General features: G+C 60.5%; 1 protein-coding gene across 6 annotated transcripts in view; it reads left to right on the top strand.

Annotated features, from left to right (window-relative positions):
- IQCE (IQ motif containing E) overlaps positions 1 to 21698 on the top strand; it is a 40080-nt gene extending 18382 nt beyond the window's left edge. For 3 of the 6 annotated variants that reach the window (XM_052654837.1, XM_052654815.1, XM_052654809.1), the window contains 13 exons: positions 1049 to 1121; positions 1367 to 1416; positions 3098 to 3261; positions 4791 to 4846; positions 6002 to 6180; positions 7765 to 7869; positions 8955 to 9045; positions 9873 to 10046; positions 11303 to 11326; positions 12347 to 12457; positions 13067 to 13188; positions 13868 to 13968; positions 17877 to 20641. In XM_052654837.1, the coding sequence (XP_052510797.1) occupies positions 1049 to 1121; positions 1367 to 1416; positions 3098 to 3261; positions 4791 to 4846; positions 6002 to 6180; positions 7765 to 7869; positions 8955 to 9045; positions 9873 to 10046; positions 11303 to 11326; positions 12347 to 12457; positions 13067 to 13188; positions 13868 to 13968; positions 17877 to 18004 (1378 nt within the window). In that variant the 3' untranslated portion in view covers positions 18005 to 20641. Of the gene's footprint in view, positions 1 to 1048; positions 1122 to 1366; positions 1417 to 3097; positions 3262 to 4790; positions 4847 to 6001; positions 6181 to 7764; positions 7870 to 8954; positions 9046 to 9872; positions 10047 to 11302; positions 11327 to 12346; positions 12458 to 13066; positions 13189 to 13867; positions 13969 to 14767; positions 14855 to 17876; positions 20642 to 21570 lie in introns of those variants that run through there. The other 3 variants (XM_052654801.1, XM_052654830.1, XM_052654823.1) reach the window with 3 other exon arrangements.
- Positions 21699 to 22324: the final 626 nt, after the last annotated feature.

Here is a 22324-nt window from a genome sequence, read left to right as displayed (position 1 = left end):
CCTCCTCCAGACACCACCGGGGAGCAGTGCTCTCCTCCCCTCTCTCTCCTCGCTCCCGTTTCTTGGAAGAAGCGCCTTCTCTCCTGACCTCCTGTGATCACGTCTCGTCTCCAGGGTTGACTTCTTGGACTAGACCCAGGCTCTTGCTGCCTGGACACCTCCCCAGGCTGCCTCTCACCGTTCCGCACGGTCCTGTGCTGTTTTTAGAGCAGCTACAGATTTCTTTCCTGCTCTTTCATCCCAGAGGGGAGCCTTTCCTGGTGTGTTCGAGTTTATTTAAGGAAATCTGAGTTTTCACTCTCTGATGCCCTGTGTATCCTCTTTATACAATAGATCCAGTCTTCCTTTGTTTCTTGCCGGAATTGCCAGCCTTAAAAAGACCTTATTATCTGCTGATTTCTGCTGTTTCAGAATCCTAAACTGTATTAGTAACTTTACCTTCATTTCTCTGTAGAGCCTTTTCTCTGAATTATATGGACAGTACAAGGAGAAAAAAAAATGGTTCTCTTTCCTTAAAAAAATAATCATCCCCCCACCTTCCCCAAAGACGACTTGTCCTTTCTAACCCTGAGGTCTTTCTTCACAATTACTCAGGTTTTTAAAGACACCGTCTTATTAGCAAAGAATATCCCCCGGAAGGAGGCCTTTTACCTCACGCTGGAGGGTGGCTGGTCCAACTGGGAAGGGCCCTGTAGGTGTGAGAATTCTCTGGTGGGTTTTGTGCAAGCCACCCACCAGCTGGAGGCCCCTCAGGCTTCCCTGGAAGCTTAGTTGATAAAGAATCCGCCTGCAGTGCAGGAGACCCCGGTTCGATGCCTGGGTCGGGAAGATCCACTGGAGAAGGGACCGGCTACCCACTCCAGTATTCTTGGGCTTCCCTGGTGGCTCAGCTGGTAAAGAGTCTGTCTACAAGGCGGGAGACCTGGGTTGGGAAGATCCCCTGGAGAAGGGAAAGGCCCACTCCAGTATTCCGGCCTGGAGAATTCCATGGACTGAAGCCTTTCACCCGTCCGGCACTGCCCCATTGACTCTGACCTTGGGTTCTTAGCAAGCTGCAGACTGATGTGAAGACCACGAACCTGGAGGAGATGCGGGTCGCCATGGAGACGTACTACGAGGAGGTGCGTGTCCCCCACCCGGGGCAGGCGGCGGGCTTGGCGTTGGGGGGCACGGCCAGTCGCCGAGCTGGGTGGTGGCCTGGCTGCAGTGTGGGACCCTCCCCTTCTAGTTCATCTTGACCGGAACACAAATCAGCAACTTAGTGCTAACTTCCTGCCGCCGGGCCGACACGGAGACTCGCTTTGTCGGAGGACAGTTTCCTTGGCACTCGTTTTGTGCTAACCGTGTTTTAACTTTGTGTTTGCAGATTCACCGTCTCCACGGTCTCCTCGCAAGCTCCGAGACGACAGGACGGCGGTACGACCCTCTGTCTGTCTGTCTGGGAGCCCTGCTCTGCGTGCTGTCTGCATGCTCAGCAGCTGGCAGAGTGGGGCGCTCCTTCCGTGGAGCGCGGACCCCACCCTGGGTCTGGGGCTTCCAGCTGCCGCTCGAGCTTCGAGCTCTCGTGTCCCCTCCCGGGGGCGTCGCAATGCCCCCTCCCCGCTGCCATCTCTGACCCCTGGCAGCATAGTCGGGCTTCCACTGGTGGTCCTGCCTCGCAGCTTCCAGCTTAGAAGCAGAAACACTTTCTCAAAGCAGATCTTCCTTTTAGGAAGACATTTAGGGCTGAGTACAGGTTCGTCTTGCCAAGTACGTTTACTGGGAGAGATGGGCCGTTTCCTCACCACGTACATCTTCCCCTGTCCCGTCCCCAGATGACGTCAGGCTCTCAGCAGGTCAGGGAAGGAGGGGTCCCTTGCCACTCCAGTGTTCTTGCCTGGAGAATCTCATGGACAGAGGAGCCTGGTGGGCTGCAGTCCATGGGGTCTCCAGTCGGACATGACTGAGCGACTTCACTTTCACTTTTCACTTTCATGCATTAGAGTAGGAAATGGCAACCCACTCCAGTGTTCTTGCCTGGAGAATCCCAGGGACAGGGGAGCCTGGTGGGCTGCCGTCTATGGGGTCGCACAGAGTCAGACACGACTGAAGCGACTCAGCAGCAGCAGCAGCAGCAGCAGCAGCAGCTTAAAGTGGGGGCGGGAGAGGGGCCAGAGGACTTGCAGTCAACGCCCGTGGTGGGCGGCATTGTGTTCTGTAATGTGCTCTCGGGTGTGAGCTGGCACGCGATGGCCCGCTACCCCTGGGGAAGCAGGGGCTCCACCCCAGCACCCTCTGGTCAGCTTTCCTATCACCCGGCCAGCGCACAGCCCGCTTCCCCGGGTTGCTGTCTAAAGGCGCCTCACCTCGTGCCCACTGGTAGCTCACAAGCCCTGAGCCCTCGACCCTCCGCGCCTTGGCTCAAGCCTGAGCAAAGCCCCGACCCACGTGGTTCCCCGGAGACGCGTCTCAGCTCCTCGCGATGACGGACTCCGCTGTGGGGGCCAGGGAAAGTGGTGAAGTCAGCCCAGAAACGGGAGAGGCCTCGTGGTCCACCCTGCTGAGAGCGGACATGAGAGCAGAGGCGGGCAGCGCCTATCCCGCCGCTGGGAGCGGGCTCCCCGAGACTCAGAGCCTCCTCCCCTCCACCCTGGGTGGCCACGGGGGCCCCATGAGGCACCGCAGGCGTCGGCCCGGGGCTCACAGAGACGATTTAGCGAGCAGACGACTTGGCAAACGAGGAGTCTGTGACCAGCCGGCGCCGACTGTACTTCAGACTCTGGAGGAGGAGGCGAGATCAGAGCAGCCGTCCGAGGACAGGACTGACGGAGCAGGAGGGCCAGGACCCTCCGCAGCTCTTCTGGGCATGCTGCTCCGTCTGTCGCTGACGACTGGACGTGGTCCCGTGTTAGACAGGCATGCCCGTTGAAGGAGTGGACCTCTGTCCGGGTGACAGTCCTCTGGTCTGGGTTCGTAGTCAGCCTTCCCCGTGAACCGCACACATTCATGCTCAGGACACCCTGAGCGCCCAGGCCGCCGTGTGCCTGCCCCTCACTCGGGATGTGTGTTAGGCCAGCTCAGGACCTGAACCTTACCCGCTGGGTCTTGTTGCTCCTAGGCCTCCAGTGGAGAAGAAAATCGGCCTTAAAAGGCAGAAGAAGATGAGCAGTGCCCTGCTGAGCTTGTCCCGGAGCGTCCAGGAGCTCACGGAGGAGAACCAGAGCCTGAAGGAGGATCTGGACCGCATGCTCAGCAACTCCCCCACCGCCTCCAAGACCAAGGGTACCTGCCCGGGCCCCCGGGGGCGGGGGGCGGGGGAGGGGGCCCGGCTTCCCCTGGCCACCCCGCTGGGCAGCGCTGCCCCGCACCACCAGCCTGCCGTGGGCCCAGCACGGTCCTGGGCCCCGGGTGTAGCTGTGGAGGCCCATGCAGGGGGCAGAGGCTGCCCCCAGAGTCACCAGCCTGCCGTGGGCCCAGCACGGTCCTGGGCCCCGGGTAGAGCCGTGGAGGGCTGTGCAGGAGGGGAAGGCTGCCCCGTGTCACCAACCTGCTGTGGGCCGAGCACAGTCCTGGACCCCGGGTAGAGCCGTGGAGGGCTGTGCAGGAGGGGAAGGCTGCCCCGTGTCACCAGCCTGCTGTGGGCCAAGCACGGTCCTGGACCCCGAGCAGAGCTGTGGGGGCCTGTGCAGGGCCGGGGAGGCTGCCCCCAGAGTCACAGCCTGCTGTGGGCCAAGCACGGTCCTGGACCCCGAGCAGAGCTATGGAGGCCTGTGCAGGGCCGGGGAGGCTGCCCCCAGAGTCACCAGCCTGCCGTGGGCCAAGCACCGTCCTGGGCCCTGGGCAGAGCCATGGGGGCGCGTGCAGGGTGAGGGGAGGCTGGCCTGTGGGAATAGCGCTGGGGAAGGGGCAGATAGGGGGGCAGCCGTGCCCACGGACGGGAGGGGCACTCTGGGCAGCGGGCACAGAGCCCCGAGTGGGCCTGGCAGTGTGAGGCAGCCAGCGAGCCCAGTCCCTGGAAGCGGGGGCCGGCGGCAGATGGGGCCTTGAAGGCCACTTAGAGGGCAGCGGGTTTGTGCGGAGGAGAGAGGACCCCTGCTGCTTTGCTGCGTGGAGGCAGGAAAGGGGACCGCGAGGACAGCACCCCCTAGGGTCCTCTGGGGCTGCTGGTGGCCTGGCCTGGGGCCCTGCAGTGGCGGGAGGCGGCGGCGTTCCTCGTGCACGTGAGCCCTGGCCTGGCTGCAGCCGGTGCGGGCAGAGGGGGGTCAGGGTCATAGCCTTGGTCTGAGCAGGACAGAGTGGGCCACAGGGGGAGGCTGCGGCTGTGCTCGAGGGCCCAGCAGGGGTCAGGCACAGGGGTGAGTCAGGGCGGGGCCCCGGAGGGAGACTTGAACCTGGGAGTTACCAGGTCAGGGGACAGATGCCCAGCCCGTGAGCAGGGGCAGGGGGTAGCCGCGGAGCCTCTGGGCGGGTAGTGGGCACCGAGCACCCGCAGAGCCGGGTGGAGGGGGCGCTGGAGGAGTACTGCTGGGTCCGGGAGGACGAGGGCTGGGGTGGGCTTGGGATCGGCCGCAGGGCTCGCTGGTGAGCCAGAGCAGGGCTGTCCCGGCGGGTGGGGCAATCAGGAGAGGTCGCACAGAGGAGCTGAAAGGAGCAGTGGTCACCGCGGAGCCGCGTGGGCACCACAGGGTCCTGGACTGGGGGCCGCCCCTGGAGGGGAGCCGTCTGGCTGTGCCCCAGACAGGAGGTCCCGGCCGAAGGGGCCCGTCTGACAGCTGTGGAGGTGTGTCCTTCAAGCCCCGTTGTCCCGGCAGGCTACGCGGACTGGAGCAAGCCCCGGCTGGTTCGGCGGATCGCAGAGCTGGAAAAGGTGAGTGGTGGGCCTCTATGAGCCCTTCCCTGCCCGGCCCTGCCTATGCGAGAGGGGCAGGTCCCAGGGAGCGGGCAGAAGGAGCCTCGCTCCCGGGACATAATGGGGGCCCCATTATGGGGGACAGCTGCCCGGGGACAGCTACGCCCGGGATGAGCTGGGCAGAGGAGACTCTTAGGGTCTGGACAGGACGCCTGGCCGTGTCAAGCCTGTCCCCGCGTCACAGACGGCAAGGCGTGGCCACAGAGCACGCCACAGCACTTCCGACTGTACAGTATAACCGTCGGGGAAGCGTAGGACCCCGAGCCTTTCAGAGAGCCAGCCTGACGTGCACACGGGGGCTCTTTATTGCCAGTCACTTCGCAGGCGGGTTTTCTCACCACTTGTGTAGCATCTGAGTTCCCAGAAAAGTGTGCATCCGCACTTTACCAACCAGGACGTTAACAAATCCTCATGTCCCCCGTGTGAATTTGTGAGTGTAACCAGTCTGATTCTGTTGAGGTTGGTCAGACGTGTCTACACTGTCCCAGTACTGGTAGAACACCAAGTTAGAGCCATCAGTTGTTGGAGCAGAGTCAACCTGGAGGGGAACATTAAAAATAAAAATCGAACCTGTTTACAAAGGCAGAAGACAGAAAGTTCCTGTAAACTGTGGGTAATTTAAGAATGAAGCCCATCAGGAACGCAAGGCGCCTGAAGGCGGTCCAGGAGCCAGTGGGCAGAGTTTGTCCACCTGGGGAGACGCTGACATCGGTGGGAGAAGGTGCTCGGAACCTTCAGGCGCAGAGCGGGTCCGTCAGTGCCGGGCGACAGCCTGGGACAGAACATTGCAGACATCCCGGGGACAGCAGGCCGGCGAGCCCAGGGAGGGGCAGACGGGGCTCACCTTCTCCAGCTGCCGCAGGGCCCGCCCCGAGCCGGCTGGGTCTCCCCGCCCCGGAGCGGGAGAGTGACGGGGTGGGGGGGCCGCCCCTGCCGTCGCCCTCAGGACTCTGCGGAGCTGCCCTCTCCCCAGGCAGCGTCCCAGCCTTCTCGGGTCACACGCAGAGCTTTTCCCAACCCCCTTGCTGGGAGGAGGTTCCCTCTGGCCGTTGTCCCTTTTCTAGGAAAGTAAAATCAGAAATAACGTCTAACAGATGCCTGTGTCGCCTCCAGAAACTCAGTTCGATGGAAAGCCCCAAGCCCCAGCCTTCAGAGGCAGCAAGGCCGGGCTCCCCGAGCCCCTCGGCGCCCAGCCCCACGTTGCGCCTGCAAGAGAGCGAGCGTCTGCGCGGAGCGGTGAGGAGCCTGAAGGGCGAGCGCAGCGCCCTGCACGCCCAGCTGCAGGAGAGAGAGTAGGTGGCCCGCTCCGGGCGGGAGGGGGCCCGCGCCCGCTGACGTGTGCTGTCGCTGCAGCGGAGCTGCCTGTGGGTCTGGGGAGGCGCAGCGCACGGCGGCCCTCGTACACGCCTCTGTGCGTGGTATTAACCTTCTGACGGTTCACCCGTGAGGCGAGGGCCGCTTTGGTGATACGAGGTGGCACTCACTGGCCTGTTTCCTCGTCAGATGCGTGGGGAGTGCCATGGAAATCTTACACGAAATTCCAGGGGGCTTTCCAAATTCTTTGTTGGAGAAGGACTCACTTTCATTGGTCTGTGTAGAATGTCGGCCCTCCGTGAGAGCTCACACACAGGGGTTTAAAGATTCCGTGCTCTGCTCACGACGTCTAATCTGTGCATCAGAAAAGACGCTGGTGCTGAAGAGCGCGGAGTCGTCAGGGCGACCGTGAGTGTGTGGACGGCAGAGCCTCCGGTCTGGCTCGTCCCCTCTCTGCTCTCTCGCGCCTGGCTCTGTCGCCCGCGGAAGACGCCTGTCACCTGCTCACCTGTGGCTTCTCCAGGTGCAGTTCGCAGATGCTGTTTCTCAGGCCTTGCTGCTCAGAGCGTGGCCTGGGAGCCAGCAGCCTCAGCGTCACACAGGGCCGCTTAGAGGTGGAGCCGCTCGGGCCCCGCCCTCCCAGGCCCTGCCCACCTCTGCTGAACCCGGCTTTGTCTGCTGAGCCCCCTCCCCGATTCACGTGCATGTTTAGGTCTTGGGTTCACAGCAGAAGGCAACTCATTTCACTTCCAGTGGAAGTTCCAGTGCATCCAGGCTCTAGGTTTATAAACATTAGGAGTCATTTTGCTTGTGGCTCAGCTGGTAAAGAATCCGCCTCCAATGCGGGAGATCTGGGTTCGATCCCTGGGTTGGGAAGATCCCCTGGAGAAGGGAACAGCTGCCCACTCCAGTACTCTGGCCTGGAGAATCCTATGGACCTCATAGTCCACGGGGTCGCAGAGTCCGACACGACTGAGCGCCTTTCACTTCAGTGACGAGCATCTCTGGTGATCCCCTAAGCCGGCATGATAACAGTCTCTACTCACTGAGCCCTATCGATGTGACCCACGCGTGTATCTCACTCATGTGAGGTCGCCACCTCAGTGAGCAGTGGGACATTTTAAAGCCACATTCTTGGCCACGTGCCACCTGTGGGGCACGGGAGAGCTTGGGGGGAAATGCCGGGGGGACCCCCTGTCCCCGGCTCAGGCTGCACCCCCAGGAGCTCTTATCTCAGTGCAGGTCGATCACCAAACAGTGTGACCGCTGGCTAATGCCTGTCCCCGGGTCGGTGACGCCTGCGAGAGCAGGGCCTGCGCCTCGTCCGGCCGCCCTGCTCCTGACCGCTCCTGGCACAGGCGGGTGCTCAGTAAACAGCTGAGCGGACGGAGGCGGCCCCGGGCTCCCAGCATCACCCAGAAGGGCCTGTCTGCATCCTCGTCTGTGCAGAAGTGAGGAGGCCGGACCCGCGGGTTTTTCTGAGAGCTCCCCCTGCTCCGATGACCCCATCACTGTGAGCCTCCGTTTCAGCGACGCTGAAATGTCTCTGGTTCCTCGTTCAGTTTGGAGGTGAAGCAGCTGCTGCAGACGAAGGCTGAGCTGGAGAAGGAGCTGGAAAACGTGAAGGAGGGAGAGAGGGAGAGAAGAGAGAGAGAGAAGGTGTTGAGGTGAGCAGGCGAGGATCAGGAAGCCACGCGGTGCCAGGCTGTCCCCGCCTCCCTGCCTGCCCCCCGAGGCCCACCCCCGCCCTGGGCCCAGAGCGGCTCTCGTAAAGCTCCAACCTGATCACACGGCTGCTCTCCTTTCATGGCTTTGCTGCTGCCTCCGGGAGAGGCCCCTCACGGTCAGGCCGGTGTTGGCTCTTGGGCATCACGGCCCCCCTCCTCCAGCACATCTTCCTGGGCAGCCTCAGAACACGCCCAGATTCCACACCCTGGTCGGGATAAGACCCAGGAGACAAAACGTAGAAACGAGGCAAACGTCCATCAGATTGAAAAAACTGAAGTGCGTCCTTCGAGAGGAGTGAGGCCCGAGCCTTGCTGCACGTGGGCCAGCCTCAGAGACGTGACGCCCGCGAAAGAGGCAGGCGGAGGCGCTCTTAGACCGTCTGATTCGGAAAAACCCGGAGCAGGCAGATTCCTCGAGAAGACAGCGGATGGTGGTTGCTGGGGGTGGGGGCAGGGAGTGACTGTCAGGTTAAAGGGCTCCTTTCTAGGGGGACGGAAACGCCCTGGAATTAGGCAGTGATGATGTTTGCACAACATTGTGACTGAAAAACCACATAACTGCATACTTTAAAAAAGTGGGTTTGGGGTTCTGTGAATTTATCTCAATAACAAAGGCCCCAAAAGTAGATTAGAAATCCAAGCAGAAATATTTGGTGCTCAGAATAATTAGTAAGATGCAGATTACTGAAAGGAACAAAAAAATATTTTCAGAATAAACGTGACTAGACTTTGTCAGAAGCCTAGAATTAAAGTAAATCAGAGTGGGCAGGTGTGTGGTGGAGAACGGTTTTTACTTTACCTTTGAGATCTGTGGCCAGGACGTGAGTTGTATCTCCGTCCGTCCCCGCTGTTTATTACCTAATCGTCGGTCACCTCAGTTCCTCCCATGAGCGGCCGTGGGGTCCCCCGGGCCGTCGGGTGGTGGCCGGGCGCCCCCGTGGCTCGGTGGGCAGCCCCCCGCTGTCGCGTGCAGACGCTGACGCAGCGGCATGGCAGGTGAGGTATCCTCCCCCTTCTCACCTTAGAGAGGAGATTCAGGAGCTGACCAGGAAGTTTCGGGAACTGGAAGGAAGGAAGAGGGAAGAGGAAGATGAGCCCGCTGCGGCGGCTCCCGAGGTAGGGCTGTCTGTTTTCCCCCGCCAGCGCCGGGAGGCGGGGGAACCCTGAGCTGACGCGCCGTGTCCCCACTTGTCCCCACACCCGCGGTTTCTCTGGAAGCCCACGGTGAGAGTCCAGCCCCATCGTCACTGTTGGTTTCTGCGAATGGTGCGCGTTGAGTCCTGGGCTTCTGGACTAACCGATGGTCAGTTCATCACACCACTTGGTGTATCGGCTCTCCCCACGGACTTCTCCACCGAGAAGCACGTGTCTGCACAGAGCCTGCAGTCTTCCCGTGAGAAAGTCCTAATGTTTTTCCGTTCACGGAGAAGTTTCCCTGCAGATAACAATGGGGACCCTAAAATAGTAGAAATAAGTGCGATTTTTATTGTCGTGAAAGCAATTCTTGATTCTTTCCACCTTAAAAACCAAGCTAGGGATCTCTTGCCTTTTATCTCAAAAGTCCCCCCCACGTAATCGGGTACTGCCCTGGAAGGAAGACCGTGAAAGGACCCCCGAGAGGCAGATGTCTCGCGCACGGATGCCCAGATGCGCTGAGCCCAGACAGGGCGTTACGGTCACCTGGGTGGCACCGCGGGGCCGGCCGCCTCCCGTCCTCACGGGAGAGCGTTCCCACCAGTGTCAGGGCTCACGAAAGCCGGGCTTCACCTTGTACACTCGTAGACCTCTGAGCAGTGTGGACAGTTTCCTCTAAATTAGAGTCTGATCTGATGAGCGTCTCCGGCGCTCTCATATCCTGCCACCACCTGCCCGAAGGCCGTCTTCTCTGTCCCCCACACCTCGAGCCTCCAGAACTCATCCTTCTCACCTTAAATTTCCTGCAGACCCACGAAGAACCCAGCCAGCCTCCCAGCCCCACCGCCAGCCCCTCCCAGCCGGACACTGGGCCAGACTGGAGCCAGGGGGACTCCTCCCGGCCCCCCTCCACCTGCTCAGAGGGGAGGAGAGACGAGGCCGCCAGGCTCCTGCAGCGCAGGTGGAAGGGGTACCAGCGCCAGGTGAGCGCCCCGTGGCCCCTGCTCCACCCGCTGCCGGGAGGCAGGGTAGAGGTGTGGAGGGGCGGGAGGGAGGCGCGCCTGGAGGCACGTGGGGGCTGGGGGGCCCAGCGGCAGGTCTAGAAGCGCTGTCACCCCTCCGGTGGGCTCACACAGTGGCGGCTCGGGTCCCCCTCAGGTCCCCGGATTCCGGGGACGCTGGCTCCGGGCACATCCTCTCCCACAAGCGTGTTCCTGCCCTTCCCCGGGGCTCCCGGGACTGCATTTTGTTAGGGGTAGGGAGAGGCTGCTGAGGGGGCAGGGCAGGCGGGCCAGGCCAGTGGGCCCGTGCTGGTGCCCGTGAGCCGGGACAGCGAGGACTGCGAACCCAAGCCCTGGGGGCACTCCTCCTCGGCCCCCGCGTGGCCCGCGGAGAGGGCATGGGCTCTCTGATGGTGGAGGGCCCTACGGGAGTCCTCCGGTTTATGAAACACAGCTCGGCCCTCATTCCCCCTGCCGGACAAGCAAAACCAGAGTTCTCTGCTTACCTGAACATTGTAAAATCTTAGCTCCAGAAAGTGGCCAGTGGAGGTTTGTTATTGTAATTTCTTCCCAACTGTTATTAAGGAAGTGTAAAAGACGGCAAGTTGAAAGAATTCAGTGCAGTGATGTGCTGATTCTTGCCTACCACCTCAATTCAACAAGAATTAACATTTAGTCATGATTATTTCCCACACATGCTGTTTTTTTAAGAATCGTTTGCAAATAAGTTTTAGACGTTACGAGGCCCCCATGGGTATCTTCTCTGAATAAGGACATGCTGCAACCCGCAGGACTGTGGCCAACCCTGAGGCACTTGCCCCCGCGGTTCTGATGGCTGTTCAGGCTCGGGAGCCAGGGACCCAGAGCCTGCACGGGTTAGAGTTAGGGTGAGTGTGTCCTCCACAGAGGGCACCCTGTGCCTGGACGGCTCTAGCTGGGGGGCTCCGTCGTCTGGAGCCTCAGACAGCCCCGTCACGGCGGGTCCCCGTGAGGCACTTCACAGCAGACGCCCCCACCAGGCTGCGTTTTCTGCAGTGATTTGCCATCCTGACCACGGCCGCCCACTTCTCCCTCCCTGCTGCGGGCATGTCCGGCTTCCTCAGCTCCACCTGCTGCTCCCGGCGGGTCAGGGAGGCCGGCACCGTGGTAGGGGTAGGGGGAGGGTGGGGTCAAGAAACAGAAACTGCACTGCGAAATAACTCACCCTCGTGTTGACTCATCGCCTTTCTCTATTTCAGAAAGAAAGGGCTCTTCTGGATGAAGTAAGCAAGTTTTATTTCACCAATTTCCAAAACACATGTTTTCACTTTGGTTCCACTGCCTGTGGGGGAGGGGGTCCCTGTCTTCATGAAATCAGGCTGACCCCAACACCGAGATGAGACACCTGAATGCTCTTAGCATCCAGTCGGTGCGTGGATGAGTTCACACTCCATCTCACTCACAGCATTCTCTCAGCACACTTGTGCGGACCTCAGTTCTGCGTCCGCAAGCTGAGGGCCCTCGGAACACGGACCGTAAGGCAGGCCAGTCCAGGCTGGAAGGTGGGTTCAGGGCGCACCCCCGGCACTGTGGGGCCACTGCTTCCGCCTGCCCGGCCGGGGCATCCCTGCAGGGAGCCTTGAGGAGGAGAGGCCTTGCCGGACCGGGGGGAGAGGAAGGGCACCCGGGCAGAGTTGTCACGAGCGGAGCCCGCCGGGAAGGGGAGAGCCAGGGTGTGCCTGGGACGCGGGCACTGCGGCTGCTGCTCTCCCGAGCTGCAGGCCCGTCCTTGGGCTCTGCTGTTGCTGACTGGGGCTAGAAGCAGGATCCTCGAAATGACAGCGCCGCTCCTGAATCCCGGCCCATTGATCCCAGAGCTTACAAAGCGTCCGCGCAGGTGTCTAGAGAAAAGCGCTCAAGAGCAAGGTTAGAGTATAAGTAACTCCTTTGCAACAGTGTGAGGCCGCGCCCGACCTGGCTTGACCGTGAAGATGCGCAGAGAATAAAGTATGGAAAATGGAGTCACTGCCTTGGCGTGCAAGCCTAACTGGGCAACGGAGTCACATTTGCCTTTAGCCGACGATCGTTTGTGTTCCAGAATTTGCTTTCCCGTGGGGTCCGGCGTCCGGGCTGGTTCTCCGTGGAGGCCGGGCGTGTTTCTGGGTGGGAGAGGTCCCGGGCGAGTGAGGAGCAGGAGCCTCAAGGGCAGGAGGAAGCGGGGCGTCTTCTCTGCTGTCGGGACCCCTCCTGCGGGAGCCTCCCGTCTTCCAGGGAAGCTGACCTCTGTCTGTCTCTCTTGCCAGGCGGCTGCCGTGCTGCAGGCGGCTTTCCGGGGGCATCTAGCTCGGGCGAGGCTGCTGTCCAGCGCAGCGTGTGTCTCGGGACGCCCCAGGGTGCTGAGCCCTCCCACCCAGGTACATCGGGGCTGCACTCAGACCCAAGTCCTCTCTCTCTCCCATCTCTTCTCACGCTCCATCCACCAGCAAGCGCTGGGACCTCCCTGGCGGTCCTGTGGTGAAGACACCACCTTCCAAAGCCGGGGTGCAGGTTTAGTGCCTGGTCAGGGTGCTAAGATCCCCCACACCTTGTGGCCAAAACACGGGAAACAGAAGCAATGTTGTAAGGAGTTCAATAAAGACTTTAAAATTGGTCCACGAAAAACAAAACAGGGCAAGTGCAGGTGTCCCCCGGCCCTGGGTGTGCCCCTGGCCCCTGCCCCCGGCCCCCGGCCCTGGGCACCTGGCAGGGCTGAGCTCAGGGGCTGAGTGGCGTGGAGGCGCTGGGACGTGGAGTACCATCTCCACTGTAGCGTCAAAACAGGCCTAACGTGGGATAGGAGCACCCCCCACCCTGTGAACCACAGGACATGAATTCTAAGAATCTCTAGAGTCTTAAGAATTGACCTAAGTAACGAGGGGAGCCACCTGAATCAGATTGCGCTGAGGGTCGAGGGAGGCGGCCCTCACCAAGCGGGAGGGGGCAGGGCTCTCAGACCGTTCTCCCCCGCCGTCCCTACGCCCCAGGACTCGCCCGAGCCCCGCACCCCGAGCCCCGCTGCCCAGGCCGAGGGAGACCCGTGGCAAGAGGAGGCCATCACCATCATCCAGTCTGCCTTCCGGGCACACCTGGCACGGGCCAGGCACAGGTTGGTCCACCTGCAGGCCCCTGTGCCCAGACACCACGGGGGGTGGAGGGCGCAGGCTGCCATCCAGGGAGGCACAGGGTGAGGGACCGGAGCGTGCTGCACCCGCCTCTCACTGCTGGGGGCCCCAGGCTCCCATCCTCAGAGGAGGCCTTCCTGGAACTGTTTCCTCCCGCTGGAAGCGTTAGATTCTATGAGGCTCTGGGAGCCACCGGTTTGCAGACTGGCTGCGGCCTGTCCTGAGACCCTGTTCCCTCCTGGAGGAGAGCGTGGCCTGAGCCATGTTCAGGAAGACGTGGGCGTTGTCAGAGCTCCCCTCATCCACTCTTGCTCTTGTCCACGGCTCCCTTCCCACTGGACCCGCCTCTGCAAGGGCTCAGAGCCCCACAGCCGTCGACTCGGCCGAGTGGCGTTGACTGCGGGCCAGGGGCTGAGCTCGGGTCAGGGCCCAGGCCGGGAGGTGGGGGGCCACGTCTGAGGCTCCCCACAGCCCACATCTCAGGACCTGGGCCCGTCGGGTGCCAGCTGGCCGTGTTGGCCACGGCTCTGGGGCCTCAGATGCCGGCCTGGGGCTGGCCTGTGTGAGGTCCAGCTGCCGGCCTGGGGCTGGCCTGCGTGAGGTCTGAGCCGGCCTGGGGCTGGCCTGCGTGAGGTCTGAGCCGGCAGGTGTCTCTCTCCCCAGTGCCCCCGGTCCCGGAGCCAGCACTGCCGTGGTTCCCGACAGGCCAGACTGGCTGCCCCCCAGGGCCCCCTCCTCTCCACCCCGCCCTGCGGCCGCTCCCGGTAAGTGCATCTTGTTTGGGTTCCACACGAGGGTGGCTGGCCTTCTGAGGTAGATACCGAAAAGGCTGCTAGCCTCCCGGGAGCCGGGCTGTGTCGTCGCCAGTCAAGGGGCTGGGCCCGGAGCCGGGTCCAGGGTTGGTGACCACCGACTGCGCGGTCCAAGCCTTGTGGATTTGATTTTTATTCTCAGCTCTAACCAGAGTGAGGTGGTTTCCCTCCTTTGGGCCAGTGTTTTTCCTGTTTGTTGCTTTTAAGCAAAACTGTATTTCCTTTTCTGCCTCCTTAAGCCCTGCCAGCCGTCAGTGCAGAAACCCCTGGCGTGGCGGGGCGGCCGCCCCAGGAGAGGCCTGCGTCCGCTCGCGGCTGGGCGTCCTGTGTGAGACAGAGCATGGGGCGAGACCACTTGCCCGTCGCCTTTGGCCCGAAAGCTGATTCCGACTGTCCTCCAAGACCTCCCTCCTCTAACTGGGAAGGCTCCATCTGTACTTGCTTGGGCCGTGAGGCCAGAGATGGGCAGAGGCGGTGTTCGGGGTCAGAGCGGTCACTGGACCAAAAGCACGGTCCTCAGCCTGGCTCAGGAGCAAGGCCTGCAGGCGGGAACCTCCCGAGATGGCCTTTCAGGGCCGAGCCCTGAGGTCGCGAAGATGGAGTCGGGGAAAGGGGGTTGCGGGAAGGGAAGGGCGCTTCCCATCAAGGAGAAGCTACAGAAGGAGCAGCGTTTCTGACCAAGACAGCTGGGAGGACGTGGTGTGACCACGAGTCTGTGCAGATGAGAGCCTCCGTCTGCGTGCTGTCGCAGGGCCTGGAGACAGCGAGGGGGGCAGCAGGGAGACCGCCAAGGGGCCAGCTCCAGAGGACGGAGCACCGAGGCCGCCACCCTGCTCCGGTGAGTGCGGGACCCCGTGGCCGAGTCCCCTGCCCTTCCAGGCTCATCTGACCTGGAAGTCAGTTCAGTTCAGTTCAGTCGCTCAGTCGTGTCCAACTCTTTGCGACCCCATGGACTGCAGCACACCAGGCCTCCCTGTCTATCACCAACTCCGGAGTTTACTCAAACTCATGTCCATCAAGTTGGTGGTGCCATCCAACCAACTCATCCTCTGTCCTCTCCTTCTCCTCCGGCCCTCAATCTTTCCCAGCATCAGGGTCTTTTCCAGTGAGTAAGTTCTTCGAATCAGGTGGCCAAAGGATTGGAGTTTCAGCTTCAGCATCATTCCTTCCAATGAACACCCAGGACTGATCTCCTTTAGGATGGACTGGTTGGATCTCCTTGCAGTCCAAGGGACTCTCAAGAGTCTTCTCCAACACCACTGCTCCAAAGCATCATTTCTTCGGCTCTTGGCTTTCCTTATGGTCCAACTCTCACATCCATACATGACTACTGGAAAAACCATAGCTTTGACTAGATGGACCTTTGTTGGGCAAGTAATGTCTCTGCTTTTTAATGTGCTGTCTAGGTTGGTCATAACGTTTCTTCTGAGGAGGAAGCATCTTTTAATTTCATGGCTGCAGTCACCATCTGCAGTGATTCTGGAGCCCAAAACAATTAAGTCTCTCACTGTGTCCACTGTTTCCCCATCTATTTCCCATGAAGTGATGGGACCAGATGCCATGATCTTCGTTTTCTGAATGTTGAGCTTTAAGCCAACTTTTTCACTCTCCTCTTTCACTTTCCTCAAGAGGCTCTTTAGTTCTTCTTCACTTTCTGCCATAAGGGTGGTGTCATCTGCATATCTTAGGTGATTGATATTTCTCTTGGCAGTCTTGATTCCAGCTTGTGCTTCATCCAGCCTGGCATTTTGCATGATGTACTCTGCATAGAAGTTAAATAAGCAGGGTGACAATACAGCCTTGACCCACTCCTTTCCCGATTTGGAACCAGTCTGTTGTTCCACGTCTAGTTCTAACTGTTGCTTCTTGACCTGCATACAGATTCCTCAGGAGGCAGGTCAGGTGGTCTGGTATTCCCATCTCTTGAAGAATTTTCCACAGTTTGTTGTGATCCACACAGTCAAAGGCTTTGGTGTAGTCAATGAAGCAGAAGTAGATGTTTCCTGGAACTCTCTTGCTTTTTTGATGATCCAATGGATGTTGGAAATTTGATCTCTGGTTCCTCTGCCTTTTCTAAATCCAGCTTGAACATCTGGAAGTTCACCTTTCATGTACTGTTGAAGCCTGGCTTGGAGAATCTACAGCCTTCTAGAGCTAACACCCAGAAAAGATGTCCTTTTCATTATAGGGGACTGGAATGCAAAAGTAGGAAGTCAAGAAACACCTAGAGTAACAGGCAAATTTGACCTTGGAATGCAGAATGAAGCACGGCAAAGACTAATAGAGTTCTGCCAAGAAAATGTACTGGTCGTAGCAAATACCCTCTTCCAACAACACAAGAGAAGACTCTACACATGGACATCACCAGTTGGTCAACACTGAAATCAGATTGATTATATTCTTTGCAGCCAAAGATGGAGAAGCTCTATACAGTCAGCAAAAGCAAGACCGGGAGCTGACTGTGGCTCGGATCATGAACTCCTTATTGCCAAATTCAGACTTAAATTGAAGAAAGTAGGGAAAACCACTAGACCATTCAGGTATGACCTAAATCAAATCCGTAAGTGACAAATAGATTCAAGGGACTGGATCTGATAGACAGAGTGCCTGAAGAAGTATGGACAGAGGTTCGAAGTTCGTGACATTGTCCGGGAGGCAGGGATCAAGACCATCCCCGTGAAAAAGAAATGCAGACAGGCAAAATGGTTGTCCGAGGAGGCCTTACAAACAGCTGAGAAAAGAACAGAAGCTAAAAGTAAAGGAGAAAAGGAATGATATACCCGTTTGAAGGCAGAGTTCCAAAGGAGAGCAAGGAGAGATAAGAAAGCCGTCCTCACTGACCCGGGAGCCCCCACGTTTGAAACCGCCCTCTGTCCAGCTCAGTCACCCCCTGGCTCTGTCCGAGCCGGCACACTGCCAACTTGGACGTTCCCTCACAGACCTCCACTCCGCAAGCTCCCAATGCTGGCACATTTTCCTCCCAAAACCACTTTCACTCTGATGCCAGCAGACCCCACGCGGCATGGCCTTCAGAGCCTTGCATCGGGGCTGAAGCGTCTGTTCGTGCCGCTGTTTCCTCCTCTCGTGAAATGTGTGTCGTTTTGAAGCAGCCGCTCCCTCCTGCCTGGAGGGCACCTTCGGAGGTCTCTGCCAGGCCTCCTGTTCACACGAGGGAGCAGTCTCCGTGAAAACTGGGCAGTGAGTCCTCTGATCTGATTGTGAGAGTATTTGTAACGGAAAATAACTGAAGATAACCTCAAAAACTGATGTTTTTAATTTCAGAAGCTTCCACTTTAATCAATTTCTTGGAAGTTACAGAGAAAAAGCTGGCCCGGTCACAGCATGTGCAGAGCGGCTGGGTCGTAATTTCCTCCCGTCTTTTATCTCAGATCGGAGATGGCGCCTCTTTCATTCCACTCTGCGGAGCAGTGAGAGCAAGGCGCCCGGCCCTCCCTCGCTCCCTGTCCAGGGGCCATGGAGGCTGGAGGCAGTCTGCAGGGCGGCCCACAGGCGGTGCCCCAGCCTCGCCTCAGCTGGGGGATGGAGAGCGTAGACGTGTGTGGGAAAAGGAGTGGACGGTCACAGTGGTCCCCAGGTCTCCCGTCCAGTCCCGCCCCCTCTGCCTCGGGGCGCGTGTCCTCCCTCGGACGCTGGGGCCACCGGCCGCCAGACCCCAAGACTGTGCCAGCAGGGCGACTCGCGGAGAATTCCCACTACAGCCCCAGGTCCCCTCCCTTTCGCAGGTGCCTTGCCAACCTGCTGGTGCTGAGCATGGAGGCAGGGCTGTGCAGCCGGGAGCGGGCCAGTCGTCTGCCTGCAGGCCCCGAGCGTGGCCGTGACCCCCCTCGTCTCTGTTTCAGCGGAGTCCCCCATCTTGGGGCTGCAGCCCACGGTGCCCACACCCGCGGAGGACGTGAACTCCGACGACTCGGACGAGATCATCCTAGCGCCGTCTCTGCCCACGAGGAAGAGCACCTCCCCGCCCTAGGCCCCGGGCTTGCCTGCACACCGTGATGCCTGTCAGGGACCCTAGGCTCAGAGGACAGGCACTGAGACTGGAGAGTAATGTATCCTGTTAGGAAAAGAACGCTGCCTGCTGGACACCTCGGCCTCCCCTGCCTCTTCTCTCTGTTTGCCCCTTTGCTTGTTTGTTGAAGGAACCCAAGGCCTTTCCTTTACCTTTGGGAAGGGGTCACTCCGTTCCGACCCCTGGCTGTCCCTCCCGCGATGGTCTTCAGAGCCCACAGACTTACTCCCTGGACTGGAGGGCTGTGGGGAGCCCACAGAGACGGTCCGCATGGCCCCTTCCGGCCCCTGTGGCCGAGCCCGGACGGCACCAGCGACGGCACTCCGCCACCCTCCGGACGGCTTTACCAGTCGGTCACGCTGGACGCGCCTGCTGTGCCTTTGGAGGAGCAAGGGAGCGGGAGACAGGCCTCTGGTCGGGGAAGTCTCTCCATTCCTGAGACAGAACACAGGTCTGGAGACGCCGACAACGTCAGGGCCCCCAGACGTCTCGTGTGCCTCGCCACCCCCCACACACAGGCCTTTCTTCTGCCACCTTCCCCCTTGGGGCACTGACCCCAGTCAGGGGTTGGGGGGTAGATTGGTCACTGGGTGGATTAAGCATTAAGAAAAGTCCCAATTACAGTCACAGAAGCAGCGTCGAGGCCGCTTCTGCAGCACACGGCTGGCGCAGGGGGGCTGCTGTTCCCCCGCGCGGCGGCAGGTGCTGCGGACTCCATGGGACCGCCCCGCACCCCCACCGCGTGCAGACCCCGGCTCCAAGGGGCCACAGCCCGGGCCGGGAGCGGACATAAGGGCCTTTCAGGAGCTCGGGTCTGCTTCCTGTCTGGGAGATCAGCCCTGGTTGACGGGGGGAGCCTGAGGCGTCCGGGCCCCCCACTCAGGGCTGCTGCCCAGCCATCCCCGCACGTCCACGCCACCTCTCCCGGGGCGGGCCGCGCAGCTCAGGGAGGGCTGACGGCAAAAAGCCGGCTCTCAGCTGAGCCCAGGGGTCTGCCCACACCCTGGGGGTCTTGTCCCCGCCAACCCCCAGCCTGGCCCCCAGCCCCCCCACCAACAGCTCCTGGTGTTGTACCTCAGGGGCTCCAGCTCAGATGTGTCCTCCTCTCAGGAATCTCCTGGGCCCTCCTCACAGTGGTCAGAAGCTTCTGGCTCTAGCACTGACGAGGTGTGTGGCTCAAGGAACTCTGTGGTTCTGGCTCATGTGCGGGGCAACCTCCAAACCCAGCCCCTTCCACCCCAAGTCACTCGGGGGACCCCCGGGCCCCTTTTACCACTTAGGTGCTATTCATACAGTAGCTTGAAAAAATGCCAGCTGGGGACCAGGCTTGAGTTATTTTTTTCTTTATTTGGCCTGGAGCTGCCAAATCCACTGTTTTCCATCTGTTTCTCTCACTGGATTGATGGCTCACGCGGCTGGATTCCGGCTGACCTCTGCCCGGTTTCGTCCACTGGATCTGCTCCTCCTCTGGGTGCCAGCTCAGCTGAGGCCCGTAGGAGGCACCCAGAGGTGGTGGGAGCAGTGCCCGTGGGCCTGCACGTCCCCAGGGGTCCTGCTCCCCAGTGCCCACTCAAAACCGGGCGTTTCAGCTTCAATCCTTACTCTCAGGAGCCCAAGGCTCTGGGCCCTGCAGCAGAGAGACCACCTTCAGGACACCACCCGTCCCCCAGCCAGGGCCTGGAGACCAGGCCGTATGCAGTGGGCTAGCCATCAGCAGAGCTGGGCGAAGTCAGCCCCCGAACCTGAGTTTTCTGAGAAAATGCCCCTGAGGACTGTAAACGTAGATCTGTCTGCCTGTGCTCCTTGAGTCCAGCAACGTTGATGTAGGAAAAGTAGCCACCTCAGTAAATGGGTGACCACAAGGCTGTGACCCTCTGACACCGCAGGGCTCTGTCCCCTGGGGAATGCCAGGTGCCCAGCGGGCTTGCAGGGCCCGGGGCTCGGGCTGGGGTTCTAGGGCCTGAGGAGAGCAGCACGGGAGCGGGGCCTGGGCTAGAGGGCCGCCTCCTGCGGTGCCCGCCTGCCTGGCGCTGCCCCACCAGGGCGCCCTGCAGACAGACCAGAGCGCTGGTCCCAGCAGAAAGACCAAGTGCATTGCGAAAGGGACAGCCACCAGCCAGGCGGACCAGGGCCAGCGCTGCAGAGCTCCGCTTCATTCTTGAGAAGTAAATACCCTCTGGGAAAGCCACATTCACCTCAAGGTCTGAATATTTAAATTGCGCGAGAACCCACCTAAGCCAGTTCAATCCCCGGCTGTGGTTTGGGAAGCAGTGTTCGCTCTCAGAAGTTCTGAGGACCGGAGGGGGGGCGTACACACCCACCTGGGTTGGCTGGCTGCTGCCCCAGGACTCGGGGGGGCGGGGGTGGGCCTCCTCGAGCTCCCTGGGGTCTGTCAGCAGCTAATAGAGCCAGGCAAGCCTCCTTCAGGGCCAGAGGTCTCACTCGTCAGGGAGTCGCAGGGAGACACCAGCAGGCAGCCTCCGCGGGAGGGGTGCCTCTCTTGTCCCTGATGACGGCCGCGTGTGGGAGTTTCCCGACCTTACGCGTAACTTACCGTGAGCCCTTTGGAAGGGATCGGGTTTCCCTCTGCTTTTGTAAATAAACGTTGCTTGGCGGGTCTCTGTCTGGACTGCCCCGCAGACCTGTGGCTTTTCATGCACGACCCTAGGGGGTGCAGTCGCCGAGGCTCCTGGGCTTCTGGGCACAGCGCAGGCTTGGGGCTGGGGGCCCCGCAGTCAGTTTCCTGCCGTGCAGGCTCTTCTCTCGGGCACCCGTCCTCGGATTTCTCATCCTCGTTCGTGAGCGAGGGCATGAGCATGACAACGTGAAAATGAGGGGGTTTTCTCCCCCTCAGTCTATTTAATTTTTGTTTTAGGAGCAGAGGAGGAATAACTTAGGAATCACACAGATGCCAAGGACCCCTCAAAAAGTTGACCTCTAGAAAAATAACTGGTTTCCAACATTTCGCGGGGGCTCGCAGCACGACGTGCACCTGTGTGTCTCGGCTTGCTCGCGGGGGCTGGCCGGGCCCTTGAACTTGTCTGAAGCCCTTCCAGGGCTGGCTGCTTGGCTCCAGCGCCAGCCCAAGCCAGTCGCCCTGTGCCCTGTGGGCAAGCGGTTCATTTGGGAGACTTGGCGCCGTCAGAGGAGCGGGCTGGGCCTCAGGAGGCTTCAGCAGAGGAGAGCAGGGCTCGCCAGACCTCAGCCCGGCCACGAGCCTGCTGCACCCACTCTTGTGTGAGGCTAGGGTCCAGCAGCAGAGAGGCAGCCTCGAGGGGAGCTGGTGGGAGGAGAATGGAGTATGCACCCCCCCCAATAGGAAGAAAGGTGGCACGCGGGCGTGAACCCGTGGACACGCACGTGTGCACACACACACAGGACCCTCTCCTGACGCCTGCCAGCTCTTCCCTTTCAAGGTGGTCCCAGCCTGGTCTGCCAAGGAGCACCTGAGCCTCGCTAGAGGCTGTGGGCTGACTGTAACCTGCCGGCCCTGCCAGGATGATTTTTTTTTTTTTTTTTTTTTTCAGGATGATTTTAAATACGAGGTTCCTCAGAACAGAGAGAGGAAATGCTGGAAGACAAAGCCCTGGTTCCCTTCAGCTGCCGTTGGGTCCAGAATGTGAACACTGGGTTGAGGAACGGGCCCTTGTTCTCTGCTCGGTCGCCAGCTCGTGGCCTCTGGCCAGTGCTGCCCATCCTGCCGGGAGCCCCATTAGACGGTCCTGCCTGGGGCCCTGGGGGACGTTTCCATGGTGCCGTGTCCTGTCTGAATAGGGAAACGGGGTGCCCCTGAGCTATTCGTTAATGAAGCCCAGAACAGCCCGGATGCAAAGCAGCGGGTCCAGCGTGTGCCAGGCTGCCACGCAGGCCGCCTCCCGGCCCCTCCCTTCCAGCCGGGCTTGCAGGGGTGAGAGCCGGCAGCCTGGAGATAGGGGGGCCGTGGGCGCAGCGCCTGGAAACGGCAGGAGGCTGCTGTCCCTGCTCACAGCAGCCTCGTCCGCTGTCGTCCGCTGCCCAGCATGGGGACGGCCCCTCTCTCTGCAGCTGGGGACCCAGGGGCCCCTCCCCAGGCACCCCGGCCTGTACCGACCCTTCCTCCACTTGTCGGTCAGACATGGGTGTCCCCGGGACTCTGACCCCAACACCCAGGACCCTCAGTGTGGACGTGCACGATTGCACACAAGCCTCTCCTGAGCCTCAAACTTGGCTTAGCCCAGCGCTGACTTACCTTTGCCCCTAACCTGCCCCCCGCCAGCGGCCCCACCTCAGGGAATCACGGCT

This window comes from Budorcas taxicolor, chromosome 2 (genome assembly GCF_023091745.1).
Source record: "Budorcas taxicolor isolate Tak-1 chromosome 2, Takin1.1, whole genome shotgun sequence".
Lineage (NCBI taxonomy): Eukaryota > Metazoa > Chordata > Mammalia > Artiodactyla > Bovidae > Budorcas > Budorcas taxicolor.
This window is presented reverse-complemented; position numbering and strand designations above follow the sequence as displayed.